The sequence below is a fragment of the Leptosomus discolor genome, chromosome 16 (genome assembly GCF_034619465.1).
Source record: "Leptosomus discolor isolate bLepDis1 chromosome 16, bLepDis1.hap2, whole genome shotgun sequence".
Taxonomy (NCBI): domain Eukaryota; kingdom Metazoa; phylum Chordata; class Aves; order Leptosomiformes; family Leptosomidae; genus Leptosomus; species Leptosomus discolor.
The window spans coordinates 15,236,942-15,261,098 of record NC_141406.1 but is presented as its reverse complement, the minus strand read 5'-3'; the positions used below and the strand labels follow the sequence as shown (position 1 = coordinate 15,261,098).

Genomic DNA, 24,157 nt, shown 5'->3' with positions numbered 1-24,157 from the left:
CCTGTTGGTTATGGAAATCCATGTGCTTGTGAAGGATAAGCAGGAAATGGCAAGAGAGGGGACAAAGAACGGAGAGCAGAGGGAGATACCAAACACATCCTGAACACATTCTCAAAACTCGTTTTCTGAAAAAGCCTTTTTTTAAAATGTTTTTGAGAACATATCACAGAACATGCATGCATTTCATGCAAGTTAAAATTGGGTTTTATCACACTTTTGGGGTGTTACTCAGTTGCCTAGCACAGGCATCTTGGTCCATGTGAGAGAACCCTAAGGTACCAGAGAGATCCACACGGTCCTGTGAGATCCTCTGTACAAAATCCACAGCTGGAGGCCACAGGAGACACACAGGTACCTAAAATGGAGACGATGCCTACGTGTAGGCACCTGGATTCCACTCCTAGCCACAAATACTTCCTTAAACAAGTATTCTCACTATTTTTGAGGAAGCTGAAACCCTAGCTAGGTCAGCTGCAAGTCCTTTCTTATAGATACTATAACCTGCTAACATTTTCAATATTTAGCGTCACAAACTAAATCTGTCTGATGGTTGAACAACTCCCATTCACAAACTGAAGCATGTTTCGTTTCTCATAGCTAAGCCCAAGCCTCTTGCATCACCCGTTGTTCCCTGACCTGAATTTGTACAACTTAATTGTTCTTCCTCGCCGCAGCGCTTTTCCCCTGTCTTCACTTGGAGTGGTCTTGTTGATCTCAGGCCATTTCTCCAGTTTGTCACATGTATTTTAAATTTTAATCACGCCAAATGTCTCCTAGTCATCTTCCTAGCGTGTATTTCCACTTCATTTTCTCCTGCAGGCCTTCCTCTGCAAAGCATTCTTCTGTAAATGTGGGCATATGCACAAATAAACCGCCTCGCCCAATTGAAGGAGAAGGCCTGCAGGGGTGAATGTGCCAGGGTGACGGTCTGGTTTTTGAGGTAAGTAATTGAGATTTTTGCAAACTAATCTCATTCTGCACCCAAGGAGCGCGCGTCACAAGCCCTCCCCGTGCGCTACCAGAGGTCACCTACACGGACCGTCCTTGGGTCCCCGAAGCTGTCACTGTAATCATGTCGTTTTCCGCCAAGCCCCTCGCCAAAACTCAGCGGCTCCGCTGTCCCCCAGAAGACCCTGGGAGCGGAGGCACCTGAACCAGCTCGCCTTGGCTTCCTTGGGGATGTCTCCATCCTCTCCGCTCCGTTTCCTCCTAGTCCCTGCCGTCCCCCGCGCCCTGCCGACGGACGGACGCTGATCCCCGCGGGGACGACGACTGGCGGCGGCGGCGACGACACGGGGGAGCCGAACCCCCGGCTGGCAGGTAGCACCCCCACAGCAGGGACGGGAAGGGGAGGGAGCCGCTGCCGAGCCAAGCCGAGCCAAGCCGAGCCAAGCCGAGCCAAGCCTGGCCGAGCCAAGCCTGGCCCTTGCCCCCCGCGCCGGAGCTGTCCAGGCACCCGCACCCGCCTGCCCGCAGCTCCAGCCAGCCCCGCCATGCGGGAGCGATGAGAGCAGCTCCTGCAGACGCAGCCCGGCAATGGAGGATGATTTATTCCAGCTCAGACAGCTGCCGTGAGTAGCGCCGGCGGGGCAGGGGGGTGCGCGGGGCTGCCTCCCCCTCCCCGGCTGCGGGGATCGGGTGCATCCTGGGGGGGTTGAAGGGGATTCTTCCAAGGAAGCGGCTCAGGCCCCGGGAAGCAGGCCATTTTCCTTGTGGAGCTGCCTGGATTCAGCATCCTGGGAGCGTGCAGGGAGACGTTTGTTATATAAATTCCCTCAATTCTTTTTTTTTTTTTTTTTTTTTTTTTGCATGAACTTGGCGGTGGTAGAAATAAGGAGGAGTGGAATAAAACCGTGGGAGTGCCAAAAGAATTTTTTTTTTTGGAGAGAAAACATTGTTATTGCATTTGCAAGGTGGATTGCATCTGTAAATAACGCTGTGCTGGGGAAGGCGTCTGCCTCGACTTCCTCCTTCATGCCACGAACCGATTGCAGACCAGACCCTTTTTGGCAAAGGTGTGTTTGCAGTGAGTGCCATCGGTGTTTGCTAACCCTGTGTTTTGGAGGAGCAAACGCTGCTGCACGGGGCAAATGCTGTTATTTGCGAGGAGCTCTTTGCTGTTGGGATGTGGTGGCTGAATCTGTGCGAAAAGGTGATAAAAGCATTGCTCCCTTTTAACACCAGTGCTTCCTTCTCAGGAATGCAAAATGTTCCCTTTAAAAACAAGTGCATTTCTCCTAATGCTCCATTATCAGGTGCTGTGAAACATATCGCTGTCTATAAATCATTGACTCTGCAAGGCAGGGGAGAAATGCTTAAAGTTGATTTTAAATATGAATGAGCTCATGTCAATGACAGAGCAAACTAATAACTTGGGAAAATGGACGTGAACTCCAGTTATTTTTAAATACTTAGTTTGGATGCATTCAGCTTGTCAGTAAAAGGAATAAGGCATGATTTCATTAAGCCATTTTTTGCATTTTTTTTTTTTAAAAAAAACCTCCAAAATGCTTAAAAATGTTCTAAAGTACCTTTCAATGTAGGTGTAATTAGACTTATTCAGTGCTGTGAGATCTTGCAATCAAACGCAGCTCTCTGGGATGTCTCCGCTGTGAAGAATTTTGCAAGTATGGAACAGAAAATGTCACCGTGTGTTTTTTTCTTCTTTTGTGTCAGTTTGTTCCATAGGTTCCTAAGTGATAAACATTTTTTTTAAAATTATTTCCTATGACAGGGAATGTGGCCAGATAGACAGCTCCCTGCTTAGATTGCCATGGAAATATTTACAATTTTCAGATCAGTCTTTGTGTAGCAACTGGACCCATCAGCTCCAAAACGGTCAGTTCTGCCAGTGTGCCTCAACAGATATTACACAATAAGCAACAGTGATACAGGGCAGTGTGATCAGGTGCTTTAAAGTCAGGAGGGATTTTATTGGCATGTCTAGTTTGCCTGTGGCTCACTAGGACACTGAACAGTTACCAGCGTGGGTCATATGACTGGTTTTCAGTCAATCCCACGGAATAATGGCACTTTAGACCTCTGGAAATCTGGGGAAAAGGTGTCCCTGGACTTCAGTGAGCTTTGCACTTTGAGCCTGCTGAAGTTGTAGCAATAGTCTTCCTTTGAAAAACCACAAATACGAAAGTGTAATTCCTGTATAGTTAAACCAGGTGCTTGTAAAGCTTTGGCAAATAAAGTACGAACGGTACTTTGATATGAATTGTCCTTTGTAATAAAAGAGGCATCTCGTGGGCATACACAGTGTTTGTTTGCTGAGAGTATGTGTTTTGTAGGTCATATGGGGATTATATCTTCAGTGACGATTTTAACAGGAGGGTAATAATTACTTGTGTTTGTCCTATAGGGTCAGCACAAGAAAATTCAGACCAAGAGAGTTCCACTGAGGTTAAAAAACAGTCAAATTAAGAGAATTTAAAATTGAGTTTCTCATTGGAACTAAATATGAACCTGAATTCAGATGAGTTTGGTTGATTGGTTGTCTTTTCTTATAGCCGAGTGAAGGACCCTCTGCATACCCCACATCAGAACGGGAGCTAAACCCTGGTTTCACTGCAACCAGCATAGTTTTCTTGCTCATTTCGAAGAGGCCTGGGGTTCTGTTTTGCGTTCTTCTGTTTAAGATCTTCAAGTGTTATCTTAGAAAACAAAACTTGTGACTCTGTTGTTTGTCTGCCAAGATATAAAGGCCAGAGAAAAGCTTTCAGTTTCCTGCTGCAGATGAGAGCATTACTGAAGCAGTGCAAGGAATATTTGCCTCACACAGATCTTGGAATGCCCTGTTTATGGGAAAAAAAAATCATCCCAAAACTTCTCAGCATCCTGCAAAGCAGGCTGTCCTAAAGATGAGTGATAACCTCACAAAAGGGTCACTGCACTTCTCTCTCTCTCTCTTTCTCCATGTTACTGCCAGAATATCATTGGTGAATACGTGCGATTCCCCAGATGGGATGTGGTCAGGGAAATTATATATGTGCCAGGATTGTAAGAAAAAAAATATAATGTTTTTTATCCCTCTGCTTTATGTTGCTACCACAGTGAAATCCTAAGCTGGACTGAATGGCTGTTGTGGCCAGGACTTCTCTCTTTGTAAAAAAACCCCACGGGTGACTGAGAGGTTTGTTCCTCCATCCTCTTGTCCACCGTTGGACCAAAAACCATTTACAGGAGTTTTGTAGGTTGCCCATCACTTTGTTCTTCTATTAAGTATTGATTGTGTCACCAGCACTTGTGAGAGAAAATAGGAGTTGAGGTCTTGCCAAAACGGAAAAGTTTTTCAGATCACCTTTGGAAATGTCATACACGCGTGTCAGTTTGCTGCAGCTGCACTTGGCGAGGCTGCTGATGGGTCCGTTTTGCTGACCCTTAAACCAAGGGATTAAAATGAAGTTCAAGAGGCTCTCTGCTCATCTTTATTGTAGAATTAAAATGTCCAAGTGCTGGAAGTCTGAAGAGGTGGTGGCAAGACTCATTTAATCTATTTCCAAAAAATTGTTTCACTGAAGTCCAAGAAATTGTTCAGCCAAGGTGAAAAAGTTACAGTGGTGTGGCAGGTAAAGGGAAGGAAGCTTGTGGAGTTTATTACGTTAAATATGGCAGATCTGTTCCAAAATCTTGCTCTGGTCACAGGAAACAACTGATGGAAATGGATCTCCTCCATACACATGAAGGGCTGCACAAAACCGCTCCAAGCAAAACGTGAACGTTGTGTCAATTGAGCAAAGTGCTGTTCTCACGTCTCGCTCTCCCCGTGGCCTCGCCGCAGAGGTTAGACGATTATCTCTCAGTTGGTGCCAGGAATAATATAAAATACAGACAGCTGCGAGCGTGACACTCACGTGACAATCGTCGTCTCATGTGCCAGGGCTATAGCTGGCGGGCAGGTACGCTCCTCAGACTTGACTTGGACTTGATGAAAAAAGAAGTATCCTTTGATTCGCTTTCTTATTCTGCCCCACCTCATTACCTCAGAGATTCCAAAAGTGCACCAAGTACTGGAAACAAAATAGTTTCTTCAAATACAGATGTTGAATTAATTACATAATATTAAAGACTTCAGTTTAAGACAAGAGATGGAAGCAGTCATACTCATAGTCACAGAATCATCATCATCATGGAAAAAAATCAGTCGATTCACTGAATTGTCTTATGAATTGTGCTTCACTAGGTAATGTTTAAAAATCTGACAAATTTCAGGAGGTCTGCTTCTTCTAAGACATGAATCACTCTTATGAAAACAATGTGGAAAATTGAATTTGGGCTCTTCCTACAAGGACAAAGCACCTGAAATTCATTGACACAGCTATGTCTAATTCGCAGTAAAAGTCTAGGCACACAAAACCACGGTTATTGTTAAATATGTATAATTTCATTACATTTCTACAACCTGTATGTTTTTTTAACTTTATAGTTTAGCGTGATAACATCCTCTTTGTGGAAACACGGTGACTGTATCACACAGCAAGGTACTCTGCAGTTTTTCCAAAGCCAATAGCAACCCACAGGATACCATACCTAAAAGCAGCTCCAAATAAAAGTCACAGCATTCTCCGTGAATGTGAAATGGAGACAGGAGAGTGGGGAGAAACCTGGCTGCTGTTTGACCAAATAGGGCTTCCAGACCAACCAGACACAGCTGCGACCTCGAAAAGACCCACCAAAGCATTAATCCTCGTTTCTGTGTTCTTAGGGTGGTCAAGTTTCGCCGCACTGGGGAAAGTTCAAGGTCAGATGACGATGTCATTTCAGGCGAACATGAAATTCAGATTGAGGGTGTTCGGACAGAGCTAGAGCCTATTGAGCTAGAGGATGGAGCTGCGGTGCCAAAAGAATTTGCCAACCCCACTGATGGTGAGTAGGTTTCCTGTTTTCCTGTAAGGAGAAAGGTGCGGCCTCTTCATTGCAGTCATGTTGCAACCAGGGTGACTACGCTGGGTTTAGAGAAGTTAAAGATAAAAGAAGGGAGCAATAACATGGGCAAATTATGTTACACCTCAAAATCATGATTTAGCTATCTTGTTCTCTGAGGGATGCTCTGTGTGTTTGTTTTCATATCACCAGTAACAGACCCTTTGAAGGAGTTGTGTATCCCGTTGTCACCACCGATTTCATCCGGGAGGTTTGCCTTCCTTTCCTTTAGAACTGGTTGGTGCTCCTGAAACATCGCCAGGTTTACTGGAGCCGTTACACGTGGCTCACCTTCAAGGCTGAGCATGAAGCCCCAGCAGTGTTCCTGGCTCCTCCTTGCCTGGAGGACAAGAGGGACAGAATGAATGTACATCCTAGCCCCTGCTTTCCACCTAGCAGAGAAATGCTGGCTGCCCTGAAGGCAACACCAGTTTAGAAGAGATGAGAAGTGTTGGGTTTGCCTTAGCACAAGGCATACTACAATATTGTAGGACGACTGTTTTCCTGGGGACTTATTTATCAACACAGTGATGCAATAGGAAGCCAGAATAGCACAGAGTGAGCTCAGTGAGTTTCTCGACAGACTCAGTGCATCAGTGCAAGTCTGCAGAGAGATGTAGAGTGTCAGCTGGCGCGTCGCCCAAAGGAGTGCAAGTGATGCAACAGCCCAATATGCTGAGCTTCGGCGCCACCGCATCGAATGCCTGGGCTGAAGTCACAAACAGAGGTCTTGTGACATCTCTGCGTTGTTGTAGCAGTTAGATTGTGTTTGATTTCCTTTTGGTTTGTGTTTTTGTCTTTTGCTGTGTGAGGATATCCAGCTCCCAGCTAGATAAAGCTTTCTGTGGTGAATGTACTTTTTTAAACTGCTGGAAGTGTTAAAACTTTGAGACTTAAATTGATCTAAACAACTTGAATATCGAAGTATATTTTGGTTGTACATTTTGTTCTGCACTTGTAGAATCATAGAACAGATTCATAGAGTCATTTAGGTTGGAAAAGATCTTTAAGATCATCAAGTCCAGCCGTTAACCCAGCACTGCCACGTCCACCACTAACCCGTGTCGCCGAGCACCACATCTACACATCTTCTAAGCACCTCCAGGGATGGCGGCTGCACCATTTCCCTGGGCAGCCTGTTCCAGTGCTTGGCAACCCCTTTGGTGAAGACATATTTCCTAATGTCCAATCTAATCTTGAGCAGAGGAATTTGAGATATCTCAGCTTCTTCAGCTAGAACAAAATAATGAGGTCATGACAATGTGTGAGAAACAAGAAACATGAGTATTTATAACAAAAGTATGTTTTATGATATGTGTGTCTTGGACAAATTCTTGGTTCAGATAACAGCAGTTTGAGTCTCTGTGCAATAAAATATTCTCCTGCAGTTTCCATCACTTGCATAGCATCGCTATGTGCTGTTGAACCATCCTTCTCACCAGAGGAAGCTGCAATTCAGTGGCTGGTGGAGTCACTCCCAGGAGTAATGGGCTGACATGTGCTGGAGTCATTGGTGCTTCACTGATTGAATTCTATGTGAATCACATTTTCTAGGAAAGCCTAGAATTATTTTGTCTTTAGCACAACCCCTGAAGAACACAGAGATTTTCCTGAGTAGGAGCTGCATAAAAGCTACGTAGCTCTCTGTTCGATATTTTTGATCTCAGTAGATTACTCGATAAATAACTAATTGCGTTCACAGAAAATGCTGTCTCAAGGGATGGCTCTTCCTAGGAAAGGAATACACTTCTGCACTAGAATTGTTTTCTTTCTAGATACTTTCATGGTGGAAGATGCGGTGGAAGCCATTGGATTTGGAAAGTTCCAGTGGAAGCTCTCTGTTATTACTGGATTAGCGTGGGCAAGTAATTGTTATCAAGGTCAATTGCATGATCATCAGTTAGAGAATCCCAGTGATTTCAAATAATGTAGCCACTCTGTGGACAAAAAGTCTCCAAACAGATAATTGTACACTAAAGAGGGAATTTTACTTGAAATTCGAAAATGACCAAAAGTGCACCCGTTGCTTTTGTTCTTTGCACCGTGTACATCCACTGTGCCTCGTGAACGTAACTGTTTTGTTTCACCTGCAGGGTGGGAACGGCACAGGGCAGAAACGAGGTTGATTTCCAGGAGGTATATTACTGACTGCTATGTCAACCTAATTCTCAGGCAGTTATTTATTGTTGTTTCTTTTTTGCCCTTCTAGATGGCAGATGCTATGGAAATGATGATTTTAAGTATCCTAGCTCCTCAGCTTCATTGTGAGTGGCGATTACCAAGCTGGCAGGTTGCATTGCTCACATCGGTAGGAAAAATAACTGACAGCTCCTGTATTCTGTAAGGTTTTTCCACTCATTGTTATTCAGACATCATGCTTTATATCCCAAAGTTAAATCTGTTCATGGCCTTTGCAGATTGCCTTTGCCTCGGAAGAATATAGGAGTCTTTTTTTTTTTTAAAAGCCAGAGCTTGAAGAAATGAAACTCGGTGAGAACTGAGGAAACTTTCAGGTCAAAGTTGCATGTAATTTCCAGGAAAATGTATGAATGGACTCAGACTCATCCTAAAATTCAACCGTTTCATTAATTGAAAAAAAGGATTGGTAATTTTTTAGTCTGTCTTGAAAATCTTCCTCCCTCACCACATTTAAGCTCGCTTGTGCATAGACTGGGAGCCATGAGAGACAGCAAGCAACCTCTTTCCGAGGTGCATCACCCAGTGATCTTTGCAAGCAGAGCTTTTATAATACACTCTCTGAGTGTGGTGCCGTGATGTTGGAAACATGCAATGCCTTTAGGGATAAGAAAACTGGTTTGGGGACCCTTCTCTCAGCGTATGCCACTGTTGGGTGGCAGGCACTTCAACTCCTACATTTCTTTTTCCTTTAGCCTTTAATGCTGTTTGTGTTGCCGTGTACGTTGGTCAGAATGGTCAGTAGATTTACTTCAGTTAAGATCAAGCCCTTTCCCATACCTGAATGCAGCCAGCCCATCTGAAGGAGGGTCTTGTTCCTTCCTTCAGCTCAGCACACTTTTATTCTTGGTGAGCAAAATCAGAAGGAGAAGGGGTCAGTGGACATGAGGGAAAAGCTTTGACAAACAGAACTGCTTCTTACCCCACTGATTGCTTGAGTATGCACTTCTTTCCCAGCCAATATTCCTAAGGTTTTAATGCACTGAAGGGGGAAACGTGCTTGGGTTTTGCCATTGCCTTCATTGAGCAGGATTTAATTTCTCTCTCCATCTACAGAATAAACTATACTTTTCGGTGTCAGCTCTGAAATGGGTACAATATATTGTATTTGACACCTCAGCCTTTTTTCAGAATTTTCAGAAGTTGTAAGGTCTAATTTTATCTCCATTCAAATTGGAGACAACCTGCTGAGAATGGCAATAGGAGGCTGGAGGTGAGCTGGCTGCGATGGACTGTGGCGGCGCTGGGCTCCTACAACAGCTCTGTCCTGCAGACCTCAAGCAACACTGATCGTGTTTTATTCATGGATCTGTTTGTTGGGACTGGAGAACTCAGCATCTTCCAGGGCTGGACTCACAATGTGTAATACCAGAGTGCACATTCTAGTGTCAGACTGGTTTGTCACTGGATGGATCTTTTAATTGCAAAGCTGACTCAAGGGGTGCCTGGCTGCTTCTCCTCTCCAACCTGGGCACTTGCTCCTGGCTCCACTTGCCTGTCCCCTCAGTCATGCTGCAAAACTCTCTGTGGGGCCTTGCTGTGAAGCAGATGAAAGATTATTTTGTGGGTTATGAAAACCCTTCAGCAAAAAAAAAACCCAAACCCAACCCAGAAACAAGACAGTGAAATCCATTTAGTGGCAAACTGTGCTCTCCAGTCATTTCTTATAGACCTCAACGAGAGCAAGGCCACTACTGAAAAGGGGCCCAGCACTGGAAGAAGCTGAGAGACCGTGGCTTGAACACTCTGCTGACACTCATCCCCATTCCTGGGCAACAGCAAATTCCCTTTCAATGGAAGTGAAGTTAGTGACTTTTGAAAAGTCCCACTATATGGATAATTATCTTTGATAGTCTCTACTGCAAAAGAACTATACTCAGAACACCCAGATGTTTTGCTCTGTTGTTGGAGCTGACCTTTTCTAGTTTCACCAGGAAGTTGTGTTCTCTTTGTTGTCACATGGAAATTTTCACTTGTCTTGTTGTTAAAGGGAAGATTTTTTTTCTGGTGTTTCGCAGGTGGTGTTTGTGGGAATGATGTCCAGCTCCACGCTCTGGGGAAACATTTCAGACCAGTACGGGCGAAAAACAGTAAGTCTTCAGCTCTTACTCAAATATAGTCTGGTATTTCTACAGTGTGGATGTTTCAGTGCCTGATGTTCACAAATGTCATAGTCCACGTGTGTGAAGCAGAATTAAGCAGCACCAAAATTGACCTCCCATGAAATAAAAGGAATTTGAAGCTCTACTTTATGTTTCGTTAATTCACGTTACAGCAGAGACTTCATTTTCCTTGTGCTTGTGTGTTAAACACAGGGCCTAAAGATCAGCGTGTTGTGGACGCTCTACTATGGGATCCTCAGTGGGTTTGCACCAGTGTACAGCTGGATCTTGGTGCTGAGGGGCCTGGTGGGCTTTGGGATTGGAGGAGTGCCTCAGTCGTAAGTAAATATTCACAAGTCCAAGCTTTCTCTTTTCTTTTTTAATACTTATGTCAAATTGAAGACATGTCTCTGTTCAGTTGTACCAAACCCACTTTTTTCTAAGTATTTTGGAACTACTATAGTAGACTCTGAGAAGGCTTTGAAGGGAATTAATACATCACTGAGGTGAATCAAATTTACAATGACTTCTGCGTGAACAAACTGGGTTCCTAAGTGTAACATGTCACATCCCTTAAGTCCTTTTAAGCTTCTCGATTCCCTCAGGTAAAGCATGCTGAAAATGAGAGGCCCAAAGAGCCCCCCAGCAGGGGGTGAAACCCACCAGACAGCATTTTGCAGCCATGCCCAAACCCTGTGTTGCAAGATTGTACTGGCAGAGTCTGTAAGGGACAACATGGTCTGATTTCAAGCTGGGTCACGACCTAAACACGGCCGTTGAGGGGTAGAGCTGAGCCCTGCCTGCAAAACTGCGGCTTGTTGTTCAGTCAGAGCCTGAAATTTCAAGTCTGAACCTGAGCTGGAATTCCAAAACCACACAGCCCAAACCTGGAGCACTGGAGATATCTTGATGGCCCAGACACATTTCTAATGAGAAGGTAGCATCAGGGTGATCCTCTCTTACCATGCCATTCCAGTCACTGAAGAGGGGGACCTCTAAATTTTCCGCCTGGAATAAATAACTCTGCTCTAGGCTTTTAATTATAAATGTAAAGGGACGAGTATAGCCACTCTCCCTCTGTGTAGTCTTTTATCCTTATTAATAATTGATGTTTTGCCCCACGGAGGTGCTATTTCAGAGTAGTCAGAGGCTAACTTTGATTGATGGCTCATAGACTTCTTCACAGGGCAAGTCAATATCATGTCCTTTCTGTTGCCATTCCCAGATAAAAGATGGAGAGCGGAGATGGAACATCACAGTGTTATTAATTTTCTTTCACCACTCTCCTGCCCACCTTTAGAAGCCGCACAAAAGCGTAACGTGTGTGTAAACCAGAAAGCCCTCAGCCTGCTGGGTGTTGCCCAACGGTGAGGCAGTTTCTGCCACGCAGTCCCAGCCGAGCACAACTGGAACGAGGCAGGAGAACAACACAGCATCCGAGTTAATAATGCCTTGCGCTGCAAACACATATTCATGATGTTCCCCAGAGCCCCGGTGGGACAGCTGGAGCACAGCTAGTGCCATTTTACAGGGAGGCGGGGAGGGCACAAAGGCTCCGTGACTTGATGAGAGACGAGGAGGAGCCGGTTACAGGCCTCAGAGTGGATTCCACTGCTGCTGAGTCTGTTTCTGTTCTAACTATAACAGTGATTCCTTTGACAGAGGAGTAAATATGTATGAAGGAGGAGAAGTAGCTCCTTTCTCATATCCTTAAGTAGACTACGTAGCTTTGGATATGAGCAGCTGGATTTCAATGGAATGACATGGGTGTCTTTATAATTGTACATTCTATAATGGGTTTGAGAGATATTTTTTTTATGAAAGGTGCTATTAAAAACCAAACATCCAGCAACAATAAATTAACTGGCTCTAGCAGATATCCCTCTATCTGTACGTATGTAGGAGCTGCGCCTGAGAAGCTGTGGCCTCCTCTGGGAATTTTCTGTGAGATTTTATCTAACGCTGAGTATGACTGTTCATTCCCAGTGCCAGCATCCAGGCTTGCAAAGATACGGAGCATTTTCATAAGAAAACAGTTCTGTACAGCATTAATCAGCTCCCGTTTTCTGCTGCGACAGATAGGGGACTGCTCTACAGTTCATCATGTGATTTTACTTCCTTCTCCTCTTAACCACTGATTTAATATAATATTGTCTGCAACTTTGGTGAACTGAGTTCTGGGAAGATACCCAGAGATCAATCCACCATTTGTCAAGTTAGGAGGAGTTTTGTCACAAACGTCAGAGAAAGCCTAAGGAGTTTAGAGGCAGAAACAGGCTGAGTCAATGGAATGCAAACAGAGCAGGAGCAAAGAACGACAAGTCTTACCAGATGGTTTGCAAAAGACGAGGGAGCCTTGACTGGCTGCTGGCCCTTGCGTTCATCCTCAGGAAGTACTCACAGAGAAGCTGTACTATTACTCTTTGGCACAGTCATGAAACAAAGCCTCTACAGTTAGGCAATTTCTTTTTGAATTCCCACAATAAAAAAATGCAAATTGTTTTATACCAGTAACAGGATCAGACCTTGAAAGTATTCACCTCTTGGAGAACTGAAACCTGGCAGAGTAGACTGAGGTGAAATTCTCTGAGCTGGTTGTAAAGTCCTGAAGAAATACTTTACCCAGCAAGAGTTTATGTTGAGTGATGGACCACATAATGCCTGTCCCAGACCAGAGCAGGGTTGTGCAAACACGTGCAGCGAGAACTGCTGCCTTTAGCTAACAGCTCTAGGGTTACAAAATCACACAAACAGGGCAAATTCTGTCCTCCATGGCAATGCTGGGGTTTTGTTCTGATGTGGAAAGGGGAGGCTGAACCAGTGTCCACAGTCTTGCTGACTCTGAGGGCCAGGAAGGGGGTTGTGTCACTGCTGTGGGTTTGGCAATTTTAATAAAAGGCAAACAAAATGCTTGCCCCTCTCTCATGGTGCTAACGTGGCATTTCCCTGTGTGCTAACATGACATTTTTCTCAATGTTCACTCTTTACAGGGTAACCTTATATGCTGAATTCCTTCCAATGAAAGCCAGAGCAAAATGCATTTTATTAATAGAGGTGAGCAGCGTAGCTATGCATGCTGGTCCCTAGAGGGACAAATTCTGCTGTTGGTTCCCACTGACTGGAAGTCTCACACATAGCTGCAGCCAAATCTTGATTGTCCGAGTCAGTGTGGAGCTGAGGTTCCCCCACACGCTAGTCCTGACTAGCTCAGGTCCCAGAGCAGCACGCTGCCCCTGGGTAATGCTCCACTGCTTTTGCTGAATCTGCCTTTTCGCAAATTAATTGCATCCCGTGCTGCGTAAGTGACTGCTGTTGGCACGAGGCGGGCCGTTTGGGTGTCACCTCATTTCGTGGTGAGATTAATCTACAACTCAGTAAGGGATGGTGGAGGACTGGCTGTTCAGTAAATGCCGGGCTAAATTCAGCTCCTTATAGTCAGGCTGAATCTATTAAAGTCACAGACAGCAGATTTTTGCCCTATAAATATTTTAAGGCAAAATTCGCAGCCCTTTAATGGAGGGTTGAGGGGTCAGTGCTATTTGAGGGGTCAGAGAACAGTGCTATTACTTGGCTGCTTCAGTCAGTTTGGAAGGAACATCCTTGTGGAAAACCTCACCAAATTTTGAAATAACTTCTCGATGCAAAACCAGTCTTCTAAGATTCCCGCTGGCACTGGATATCCTACATTCACTTGATTAATCTTTTGCAAATAGAGTTCAGCAGGTGAATTACTCCTTTCTGTGTCACTTTTGTTCCGCCACAGTTTGGCTGCCACTGAGCAACCCTGGGTTAGAAATATATCCTGAGCGTTAAATAATGAGCTAAGTGGATTCATAACCTAAAGGAGAATAATCCTGCGTGGGTAGGATATGCCAGAGGATGCCAGCTCCATTATTTGCTAAGAAGGTTTCATCCACAGGCCAAGCTCTGTGGCTTTGGTAGCTTGGTTTTGGTAAGGAAAGCAAATCCTGTAGATCTCATGGTGGTAGCTGGGAGCAGGGCTCGTAGACAGATACATTAATAGTCGTCGTGCTTAAGAAACACCACGTGGTGAGTCTGTTCCTCATGAGAAGCTGCCTACAGCTGAACACGAGTGTCTAGAGAACGTCGATGCTAGGTTTTCAGAAATGAACATTTTAACTTCTGCCACATTTAAACAAATCCCCTTAAAATGTCTGGGCTCTGTTTCCATACAGCGGAGCCTATTTGAAATGCCTCTGGCACTTCTCGCTCCGGCTGTCCCTAGAGAGCACGTCTTGGGATGTAACACAGGCCTCGAGAGCACTCTCGTTCTCGTTTGTGACTGTTTCTTTTCCCTTTGGCAGGTCTTTTGGGCCATTGGGACTGTGTTTGAAGTCCTTCTAGCAGTGTTGGTGATGCCCACTCTTGGCTGGCGGTGGCTTCTCATTCTTTCTGCCCTCCCGCTTTTGCTCTTCGCTGTCCTGTGTTTTGTAGGTATTCTTTCAAAGAGGAACGCATGTTCCATCAATCTACCGCTTCTCTATCTGGTTCTGTAACCTGGTTGAAGGAAATTGTGACAGTTTTGAGCTCTCTGTTGGTGTCTTCTTTGAAACATCTGAAATAACGAGAAAAATGCTCTTGTTTCAACAGGGTGCTGGTAAAAACATTCCAGTGAGAGCTGTGTTTATGTGACTGTAATTGCTGGAGGACAAGGGTGGGCTGGAATGTTGTGAAACCAAATCAGGCCTGGAAGCCTCTCCAATTTAACAAATTTGTTTCAACTAAGCTGAGTGGAATCAATGATTTATTAAAAGCTGTTGCTATTTCCCCGATTGCTCTTTAGATTTTTAAATTATTTTGTCAAAATAATAACTTTTATAATTACTGTCCACTTAAAAAATCTACCCAAATCAAGGGTAAAACCTGCACAGGGCAAGTCAGATTCTAAAACAAGACGTGTATGAGTTAAACTTGCGCTTCAGTGCACTCTGGGTAATAGATCTGCCAACCACACAGCCTTCTCAAAGATACCTGTCCTTGTCAGGTTGTTTAGCAGCTCTTATTATTCCTTAGTCACTGATTGTTTTTCAGAAATACCTTCAGTTAGACAGGTGCTAACATGCCTGTTTTCAAAAGGAGCTTAAAAATGAATGTTTTGGAATGCCTAGAGCATCTTGTTGTCTGCCCTGGGTGCTTTGCCTTTCCTACTGAGCAGGTACAATGGAAAGAGCCTGCAAAAATGCCTGATTTGCCTCATTTCAAGAATGAAACCAAGATAAGAGAAGGGAAAGGTTTCAGGCTGGAGTTCTGACTTTATGGTGAAAGTGTGGGGGGGTGCAGTTTCTTAAAGCCTACCGAGGAGTTTGACATTTGGCAGAAGGCTGGTTCTCTGGGTTGTTAAAGATCAGTTCTGTAATCATTCCTCATGTGAGTAGGCTGCTGAGAGTTCCCACTGTAAGCCCACAAAGAAAATCCCCAGTGTGTTTATTGCTGCGGTTTTGACATTATCGTGCGTATGATCTGCTTTCTTCTCTTAGTGGCTGCCAGAAAGTGCCAGGTATGATGTATTATCTGGAAATCAAGAAAAAGCAATTGCCACTTTGAAGCGGATAGCAACAGAAAATGGAGCACCGATGCCTTTGGGAAAACTAATTATTTCCAGACAGGTACGTACAGGCAGCAGACACATTAACAACGTGGGATGCAATGAAACTGTGCTCCATTCCTCTGGTTTTTTATAAGCAAATAATCAATGTTAAGTTTAATTTTAATGTCTCAACCAGTAACAAAAAAATAAGGGGCGATCATATATGCCTCTTTCACAGGGGGGGAAGAGTTAGTTTCTTGGTTTTAGTTACACGAAAACCCTGAAAGTGCGAAGGACCTTTAAAGTGGGCATTAATGTTATTTAACCTCACTCCGAGACCCTGTTATTACAGAAAATCAAACCTTGAGGCTACCGAAGACCTCAGATCAAAATTCCCAGATCTGAACTCATGAGACAAAGTGGAGTTTGACTCTTTAGCTGTACCTCACTTTTAATCTAATTCTGATTTTCTGGAGCAGGAAAACTGCAAGCTCCTATTCAGCCCTAACGCATGGAGTCGTTCAGGCTGTTACTTCTGAGCTCCATATCACTGTATGAATTGCATTGGATTCATTTTTATTTCAGCTTTATATGACCAACTTTCCAGCACCCCTGTCAGCATATAAAGCAGCTCTGCATTTACAGAACAAAAAGCAGACTTTTATAAGAAAAGGAAGTCACCAAGTCAGCCAGACCTGTAGGTTTGAACAGGGGCAAAACTGGAAAGCTGGGCAAGAGCCTGGTGGTCCTGACAGTGTCTTACTAATCAGAGATGGAGGTTTGATTTTCTAAGGTCTGGATCAGCGAGGATTTGAGCTCCTGTGCGTTGGTTCGTGCTTGGTTCAGTCCTGGTAATCTCGATGGGCTGTGCAGGAACGCTCTCCGAGTGTTGGGTGGCTTTGTTTTCAGGGTGGGGTGGGAAAGTCCTTTTCCTTGACCGCAAGTTTTATGGGCTGAGCCCTCCACGCTCTAAGAACCACACAGTTTGAAGGGGGTCTGCTTGCGGGAGGGCTGCTCATGGTTCCTCAGTACCTTACCCTGGAGCAGAAGCCCTGAGGGGCTGCTGTGATTTACGGGAGCTGGCTGTGGGCCACGTGAATCACATGCCGCCTGTGGACTGGCAAAGTTCTGCTCTGCCTCTTTCCAGCCCCGCCTTGTTCTGGCAGATCTCGTCTTCCTCGTGGGGGAGTAGTGTGCCCTGTACATGAACTGGGTTTGATACCATTATGCTCCTAGAGAATTCCCCTTGGCAGAGGAATTCCTTGCTTGGATCCCAGCTCCAGTGTGGCTCCTGCACCTGAAGAGCCCTAAGATGGAACGAAACACTCATCCTGAGATAGAGTACATCCACCGTGCATTGTATTGTCCCTTGCCACTCTGCCTCTCCAGGCCAGGACCATGAGTGCCCTGATCATCTGACTTCTGCTTGTTTTCCACAGGAAGACCGAGGAAAAATGAGGGACCTTTTTACGCCCCATTTTAGATGGACCACATTGTTACTCTGGTTTATATGGTAAGCAGAAATCTAAAAGGCTCAGTAAATGGTTTTTAATTGAGGTATTTTGCAGTATCACTAAAATACAGCAACTTCCTCCTCAAAAAAGAACCCCAACATGATTGATTTGCAATTTATTAAACCACCCAATCACTAGCGTTCTCAATCTAATTGCCCTTTCGTTTGCTAAACGCTGATAGGAAATAGCTTTGAGGTAGCACTTAGTGGAAGTCCTCACACAGTGGGTTCAATTTTGATTCATGTTGTTTACCGCAGGTTTGACGAGCTGAGACTTCCTCTCTCATTTTCTTCCCTGCAGGTTTTCCAATGCTTTTTCATATTATGGGTTAGTTTTATTAACTACAGAGTTCTTTCAAGCCGGAGACGTCTGCAGCAGTGAGTACTAGTCCATCTTTTCTTTTTAAATATACCCTGTCAAGTGGTGGAATATCTTTAATTAGATCACCTTCTGCTGTTAGTTTGGGAAGGACTGTGGCTGCCAGCCTGGATTTTAAGGCATCCACTTAAAGGGTTCCTTATTTTGAACGGTTTTGATAGACCGTTCCCTGTCTCCTGCACAATGCAGAGAGGTCCTGCAGTGTCTCTGAGCCCAAAATGTAAAACAGCAAGGCAACCTTCAAGGGAGACCTGTTAGAAAAAGTGACTGTACTTCTTGAGAAAAAAAGTGGTTGAATAAATGTAATTTTCCAGATTTGACAGGCCTAATTAGTCCTGAGATAGAGGGAACTGCTGCTGCTGCAGAGCTCCCAGGTTCTCCAGATGTGAAGGCCTGCTGAGAAAAAAGATAATGGTGGGAAACCATCGCCCTTTTTGTTGCAGATTTTTACTTTTTTTTTTTTTAAAAAAAAAAAAAAAGTGCTTTGACCACATTAAGAAGAGGCTTCAAAAGTTTGGTTTCCCAGGGGAGGCATGATTGTATTCAGAACACTTGTAATTAGTGAAAACTGTCTGATAGTTGGAAAATTATAGAAAGAAGATGGGTAACATTGGGTGAAAACACAGACCCCCAGGTTTACAGCAGTGTATTAACTATTTGAGAGGCCTGGCTCTGGTTGACCTCCACAAAGGAGCACGCATGCTTTAAAAATACTTGTTTTTACAGAGACATGGTATTATTCAGTCTTCTCAAAGCACAGATGAAGTGTTAGTATCCAAATTTATGGAGGGAGGAACTGAATTATTGATGTTAATTCTGCTCACTGTCCATCAGCCCTGGACTGAAAAATAGCCAAGCCTGTACAGCGGATAGTGCAAATTGTCATTCTGATAGTGATGGCTGCAGAGTAAGACACCCTGCCAGAAATAAGGTTATAAACTGTGGTTTCAGCTGTATCCTCCAGGTAGAACATCCCTGCTCTGCGGCAGGCTCTTTTCAGCACATCCCTGCTATCAGTTTCAGCAGCAAGAGTGATAAAGGCATAGCAGGGGTAAAGGAAGGTAAGCAGAGATCACCTAAAATACATTAAACATTTGGGTGTTTTTTTCTTTTTCCTCCCGCAGTATCCAGTAGAAGGAAAGAAGTTAAAGCAAAGTGCAGCCTGACCTGTGAGTATCTGACAGAGGAAGACTACACTGATCTGCTCTGGACAACCCTGTCAGAATTCCCTGGTGAGTGGCAGTAAGAAGCACCCGCTCTTCGCTGGCAGCACTCAGTGTGGTCGGAACGGGCGCTGGTACGAGCAATGAAACGGGCTCTTCCGTCTGGCCTAGTGCCCACGCGTTTCCCACAGCACTGGAGCTCCTTGCTTGGGCTGCTTGATGTAGGCAGTGCACCCAGCAGCTGTAGCTCTCTTCACTGTCCGTGTGATCACTACAGAGAAAATCGCTAGTAATGGCTTCGTGCAGCTATAATGGCCCATCTGGGTATGGATTCTGTCCAAGCAACGTATTAGGCACTCAGAGGAAGAGTAACAATTAAATCAGAGAGGCAGAATCACTTGAACTCTTATCCATAAATGACTTTCCAGAACTGTTTTAAAAGGATCGTGAGTGCAGCGAGTCAATGAAGAACTTGCTCCCTAAAGCTCTGTGTCCAGCCTCAGTCACGATTTCCAGTCCATTTCAGTGAATTTCAATGATCAGTCTGACATAGGACAAGCAAGGCAGTGTGTAATAGCCAGTTTCTTCAGCTGTAGGTGAGCTCTCAGTGTTAATCTGCTTGAAATAATACTGTGAGGCAACCGTCAGGTTATTTTCGCTGCTCTAGATTGTAACTTCAGAGACAAATGCTCAGAGAAGCCATTTAATAGGTGAAAAGTTGTAAATCTATGACTGATAAACATGCGCAGTCTCTGCCTAACAGGAGGACTGTCCTGCATAACAGTCATTCTGGGAAGGATGTCCGTGGGCAGTGGACAGAAAAGGGAGTCACTCTTGGAGTGATGCTGTAGCTGCAAGCCCTGGTTTGATCCTGACACCTATAAGGTTGGAGAAAGAAATATTAACAGGGATATCTCTGGGTATGACACTGGCAACGCTGATGCCTGAATTAGCCCCACCCTGCTGTACGTCAGCTTTTAAAAGGGTCTGGAAAAGTTGCGTGAAAGAGAGCACTTAACACTGTGAGACCCACAGAGCTTGATCTGTTCCCTTTATCAAAGAGCAGGTGAGCAATCACTTGATGGCAGCGTATAAATAACACAACGGAAAGAAAACGCCAAGTTCTCGAGAGCCCTTAGATCGAGCCGTGGGGAGCTTAGCAGGGAGCAATGGCCAGGAGTTGGACAACAGATATCCCAGTGAGACACGGGGCCGGCATCCTTAGCAGTTCCGTCGGGAACCACTGCAGGAATCGGTGGTTAACAGCTGTCGGGGTCGGTTGCTCACTCCTACGTCAGTGTGTAGCCCCTGAGTGTGGCGGCGTGTGGATGTGTGGACCAGTGGGGCTGTGAACATGGAGCAAGGCTCACCAGCTGGGACACAGAGCTGCTGTTTCCACGTGGCACCGATGGCTGGGACAATCCGTTCTACCCCCCTGCCCGATGCCTCTGCCAGCAAAGTATTTTAAGCAAAGAGAGAACAAAATTTCAAACCTAAACAACCCAGCCTACGTTAAGGGCTAGCTGCTGCAGGCTCCACCTTTGCTCCATTCCTAACAGCCAGCTTGTCTCCTCCTACAGGTGTGTTAGTAACACTATGGATTATTGATCGGATAGGCCGCAAGAAAACCATGGCCCTGTCCTTTTTTGTCTTCTCGTTTTGCAGTCTTCTGCTGTTTCTCTGCGTTGGAAGGTAAGTGAAACACAGTGAGCAATGGTATGTCTGATTCATCCATGTCCTCTCTTGATTGTGGCAGGAGAACTGGAAGTGGCCATGAAATGGTCGTGCTCAACTGGCGAAGGAATTAAGGATGATGTTAGGTTTTCTCACCAGGGTTTGGAAGGAAAGTCAAAGCAGCAGGAGAGGAGAAATCCTTTACTATAATCTTGCAGACAGAGCCATCCAAAGGGGAAAATAAGAGCTTATGTCTGAGTAGGAGGTAACCGTTAGACCATTTTTAGATCAGACCTGATGTCATGAGCCTCGGTAGCTGGTTCCCGTGCTGCTCTCTGCCGTTCATTACCTGGGTTACCCCGGCTGACTGCGCCAGGGCAGTGCTTCACAACCCAGCCCGGTCACTGCCCCCCATTCAGCTGCTCTGACTGCTTCGCTGGTCAGGGGCTCGCGGTGGTCTAAGTGCCGTGGCACAGCTGCGTGGGGAGCAACAGACGCAGCCTGGCACCACCTCCAAGTCGTGTACAGCGTGGCTGGAGGGGCTGGGTGCTGCCATCGCAGCTACGTGGGGCCCGGCTTTCGGAAGCACTTGGGTTCACGTTTTTGTTTCGATCAGTGTCGGTCCTTCACGCAGGTTTTCCAAAGAACGGCTCAGCTGGCAGCTCTGCCCTTGAGCCTTGACGGTACCAAATTTCCAGCCGAGCTCTGTGTCTGCCTCTGACTGCAGCTGGCCTCCGTGCCACACGCATGGGACAATGTCCGTGCCTTGGGGCTGACCTAGGAAAGGCCCTACCAGCCAGAGGAGAGCTCTCTGCTTTTAAACCTTTCCAGGCACTGTGCAAAACCTCACCATACAGAAACCTTGTAGTAAGAAACCTTACCAAGCTGCGAATATCCAAGTGGTACGAGGGTTCATGGCTTTTAGACAGGAAAGTTGCGCTCCCCTTTCCTTCTCACACATGCCATTTTTTGGTTAGCACCGTTCATAACGTGGAATATATTTGTCGTGTTTAGATAAGCGTAGGCATTCGCCGCTTCTTTCCATGGGCACAGCTGTCAGAATGAATGCACGTAGAAAACTGATGTGGTTGTGGGAACGCAGATTGTTTGGCATCGTTGTTGTAGTAAAGGTCCAGCAAAAGTACAAAGGGTTCATTAAAAAACAAAAGAAATCGTTCTAACAAAATTTAGCATTTTTATTGCACTTGCCTCCAAGTTAAACAAACAGATTGTACAGAACAATCCCAAACACTGCTCTCCTTTTTATTCTCACAGAAATGTTCTTACTGTGCTGCTCTTCATTGCAAGAGCTTTTATTTCAGGAGGATTTCAAGCTGCTTATGTTTACACTCCTGAGGTAAGGAGGTTGTTTTTGTCGTGAGAATTTACGGGGAGTGAGAACATGGTGGGAAAGTCATTTGTATGAGCTCTTCACAATGGACCTTACCCCAGATATGAGTTGATGATCTCATTGTCACTGTCAGGCACAACTTGCTGTAGCACCTCTTACTAATTTCCATTGATTTAGGAGACTGGAGGGAAGAGAACTTCCCAGTAGGGTTAACGGGCTGATGCTTTGTTCACAGGTTTATCCAACAGCGACCCGTGCTTTGGGCCTGGGGACATGCAGCGGAATGGCTAGAGTGGGAGCCCTCATAACCCCGTTCATTGCCCAGGTGAAATCCCTTCTCCTTCCGCGACTGAGGGCGCGGGAAGGTGACGCAGAACCTGCTTTTCCCTGGAAGGGCCGAACCAAGGGCAGTCTGTGCATGATGTGTTGAAGGAGGGTTGTCGTTGCCTGTTCCTTGAGGAGAGTTCAGGCTCACCTCTTAATTTACCTCTTGCTCCAGAGCTCCATGAGGTGGGGGATAAACAACCAAGCAGCAGGCTGCCTCATGGATCTAAGGACACCTTGGAAGCCACCCCCTGGAGATGGGAATGGCGAGAGGCAGGGAGTCTGTGTGTGTGGTGCAGTGCCACCTTTCTCTTGAGATCCCAGGCTGAGGTCCTGGGGGCTACGAACCTTCAGGGCGTGTGGACGGAGCTCGACAGGGAGGTCGGGGAGCGAGGCCCCGCGGGGACAGGACTCAGAAGGCTGTGTCAGAAGGGGTGGCTCTGCAGGGGGCTGGGTGGAAAACTTGTGATTTCCTTAAGTCCTGATTAATGCGTAAGGGCAGCAGCACCTCAGGGGCCCTGTAATCCAGACTGGTTTGTCGGTGTTTCAGAGCTATGTGTCATCTCTGAGGAGAGAAAGCACGCAGCAGCGCACGCAGACCTTTTTTTCCAACACTGTAATTAAAATTTCTGCCATTACCTTAGCATCTCTATTTCTTTCTGTGCTGAGGCCCAGGGGTGCGATTTTGTGCTTTCTGCCTTTTTTTTTCTGCAGGTGATGTTGGAATCTTCAGTCTATTTAACGCTGGCGGTTTACAGTGGATGCTGCCTGCTGGCCGCTGTGGCTTCCTGCTTCTTGCCCATCGAAACAAAAGGTCGTGGCTTACAGGAGTCCAGCCACAAAGAATGGGGACAGGAGATGGTTGGGAGAGGATCTCATTCCCCAGGGGTCACCAGGTCAAACTCCGGCTCACAGGAATGATGAGACATGAAAACCCGCTGGAAGGATGAACGACACGAGCAAGATCTCTTTCACAAACCATCCACCCCTGAAGCATAGAACGCTGACCATACCGTCACTGCCAACGTCGTGTGTCGAACTGCAGGAACTTTTGGGTTGAACCCAAGCAAATTGTGTCTCTGCTGCTCTTTGCTCACATTCATAAAAACTTTACTTCTGTATTGAGAGGCGTTTGATCCAGATATCCGTTGAAGTTTAGCAGGAAGGGTTTTTCTTAAGTCTGTTGTGCTTGCATGGTCGGCAATTCAGCTTAAAATGTCCCGTGTCAAGCAAATAGCTAACTGAATGCAACTCAGTATAAGCTGTAATTAAAATAATGTACTCCTGATGCCTAAGAACAAAAGATTAATATTTATTGTGTACCTGGCATAGCACACGGTGGATTCCATTCACTACAGAGTAGGTTTTACGAATTAGATGCCTGCCTTGCACTTTTTAGCCATCAACAACAAGAACAAAATGTGATAACGGCAAATGAACCGATGCTTTCTGGTTCCCTTGCTTACGGGTTCTGTTCCTTGAGGAGAATTACAGGCGCTGCTTGCTTGGAATGGATTTTCTGAATGTTCCTCCCATCCGAGGCAGGTAGTTTGAGTCAGCGAGGAGTGGTATTTGTGGCAGACGTGGAACCTTACGTAAGAAATGTAAATCCTGATGGTCTGGAGCAGAACTTGACTTCCTCTAACGTCGCCAGAATCGTTGAGCACTCTGTCTGTTGCTTGGTGAAGACTCCCTCGGCTGCACCGCTGTCTGGGTGTGGGGAGATGGACGCTGTGGTTTTCTGTGTGGCTCCAGGTATTTTTCCGCTCGGTTCACCCACGTGTGTCCTCGCGGTGGTGCAGCCCAGCCCTTTGATAAATGCCTCCGTCCGAAGAGCTGCGCGTAGCCGTTGGGGCAGAGCTGCTTTCGGGCGTCTCCCAGCACACGCTGGCTTCCTGACAGCTTGGGCAGAGCTCGGGGTAGCTGCTGATTGCACAGTGACGGCGACGCCAAGCTGGTGACGAGGGGATGCAGGCGGC

At 45.7% G+C, this 24,157-nt stretch overlaps 1 protein-coding gene across 2 annotated transcripts; it reads left to right on the top strand.

The window, feature by feature from the left end:
- Positions 1-1,504: 1,504 nt before the first annotated feature.
- On the top strand, positions 1,505-23,099 carry SVOP (SV2 related protein). 2 transcript variants are annotated; one of them, XM_086474219.1, is made up of 16 exons: positions 1,505-1,575; positions 5,711-5,871; positions 7,704-7,789; positions 8,138-8,236; positions 10,143-10,214; positions 10,440-10,564; positions 13,217-13,280; positions 14,552-14,677; positions 15,725-15,853; positions 17,214-17,287; positions 17,589-17,665; positions 18,791-18,898; positions 20,410-20,521; positions 21,779-21,860; positions 22,090-22,179; positions 22,893-23,099. In XM_086474219.1, the coding sequence occupies exons 1-16, from the start codon at positions 1,505-1,507 to the stop codon at positions 23,097-23,099; spliced, it is 1,683 nt and encodes a 560-aa protein (XP_086330345.1). The 2 variants fall into 2 exon arrangements, with proteins under 2 accessions (XP_086330345.1, XP_086330346.1); XM_086474220.1 differs by having other exon boundaries at positions 1,537-1,571.
- The last annotated feature ends 1,058 nt before the right edge of the window (positions 23,100-24,157 follow it).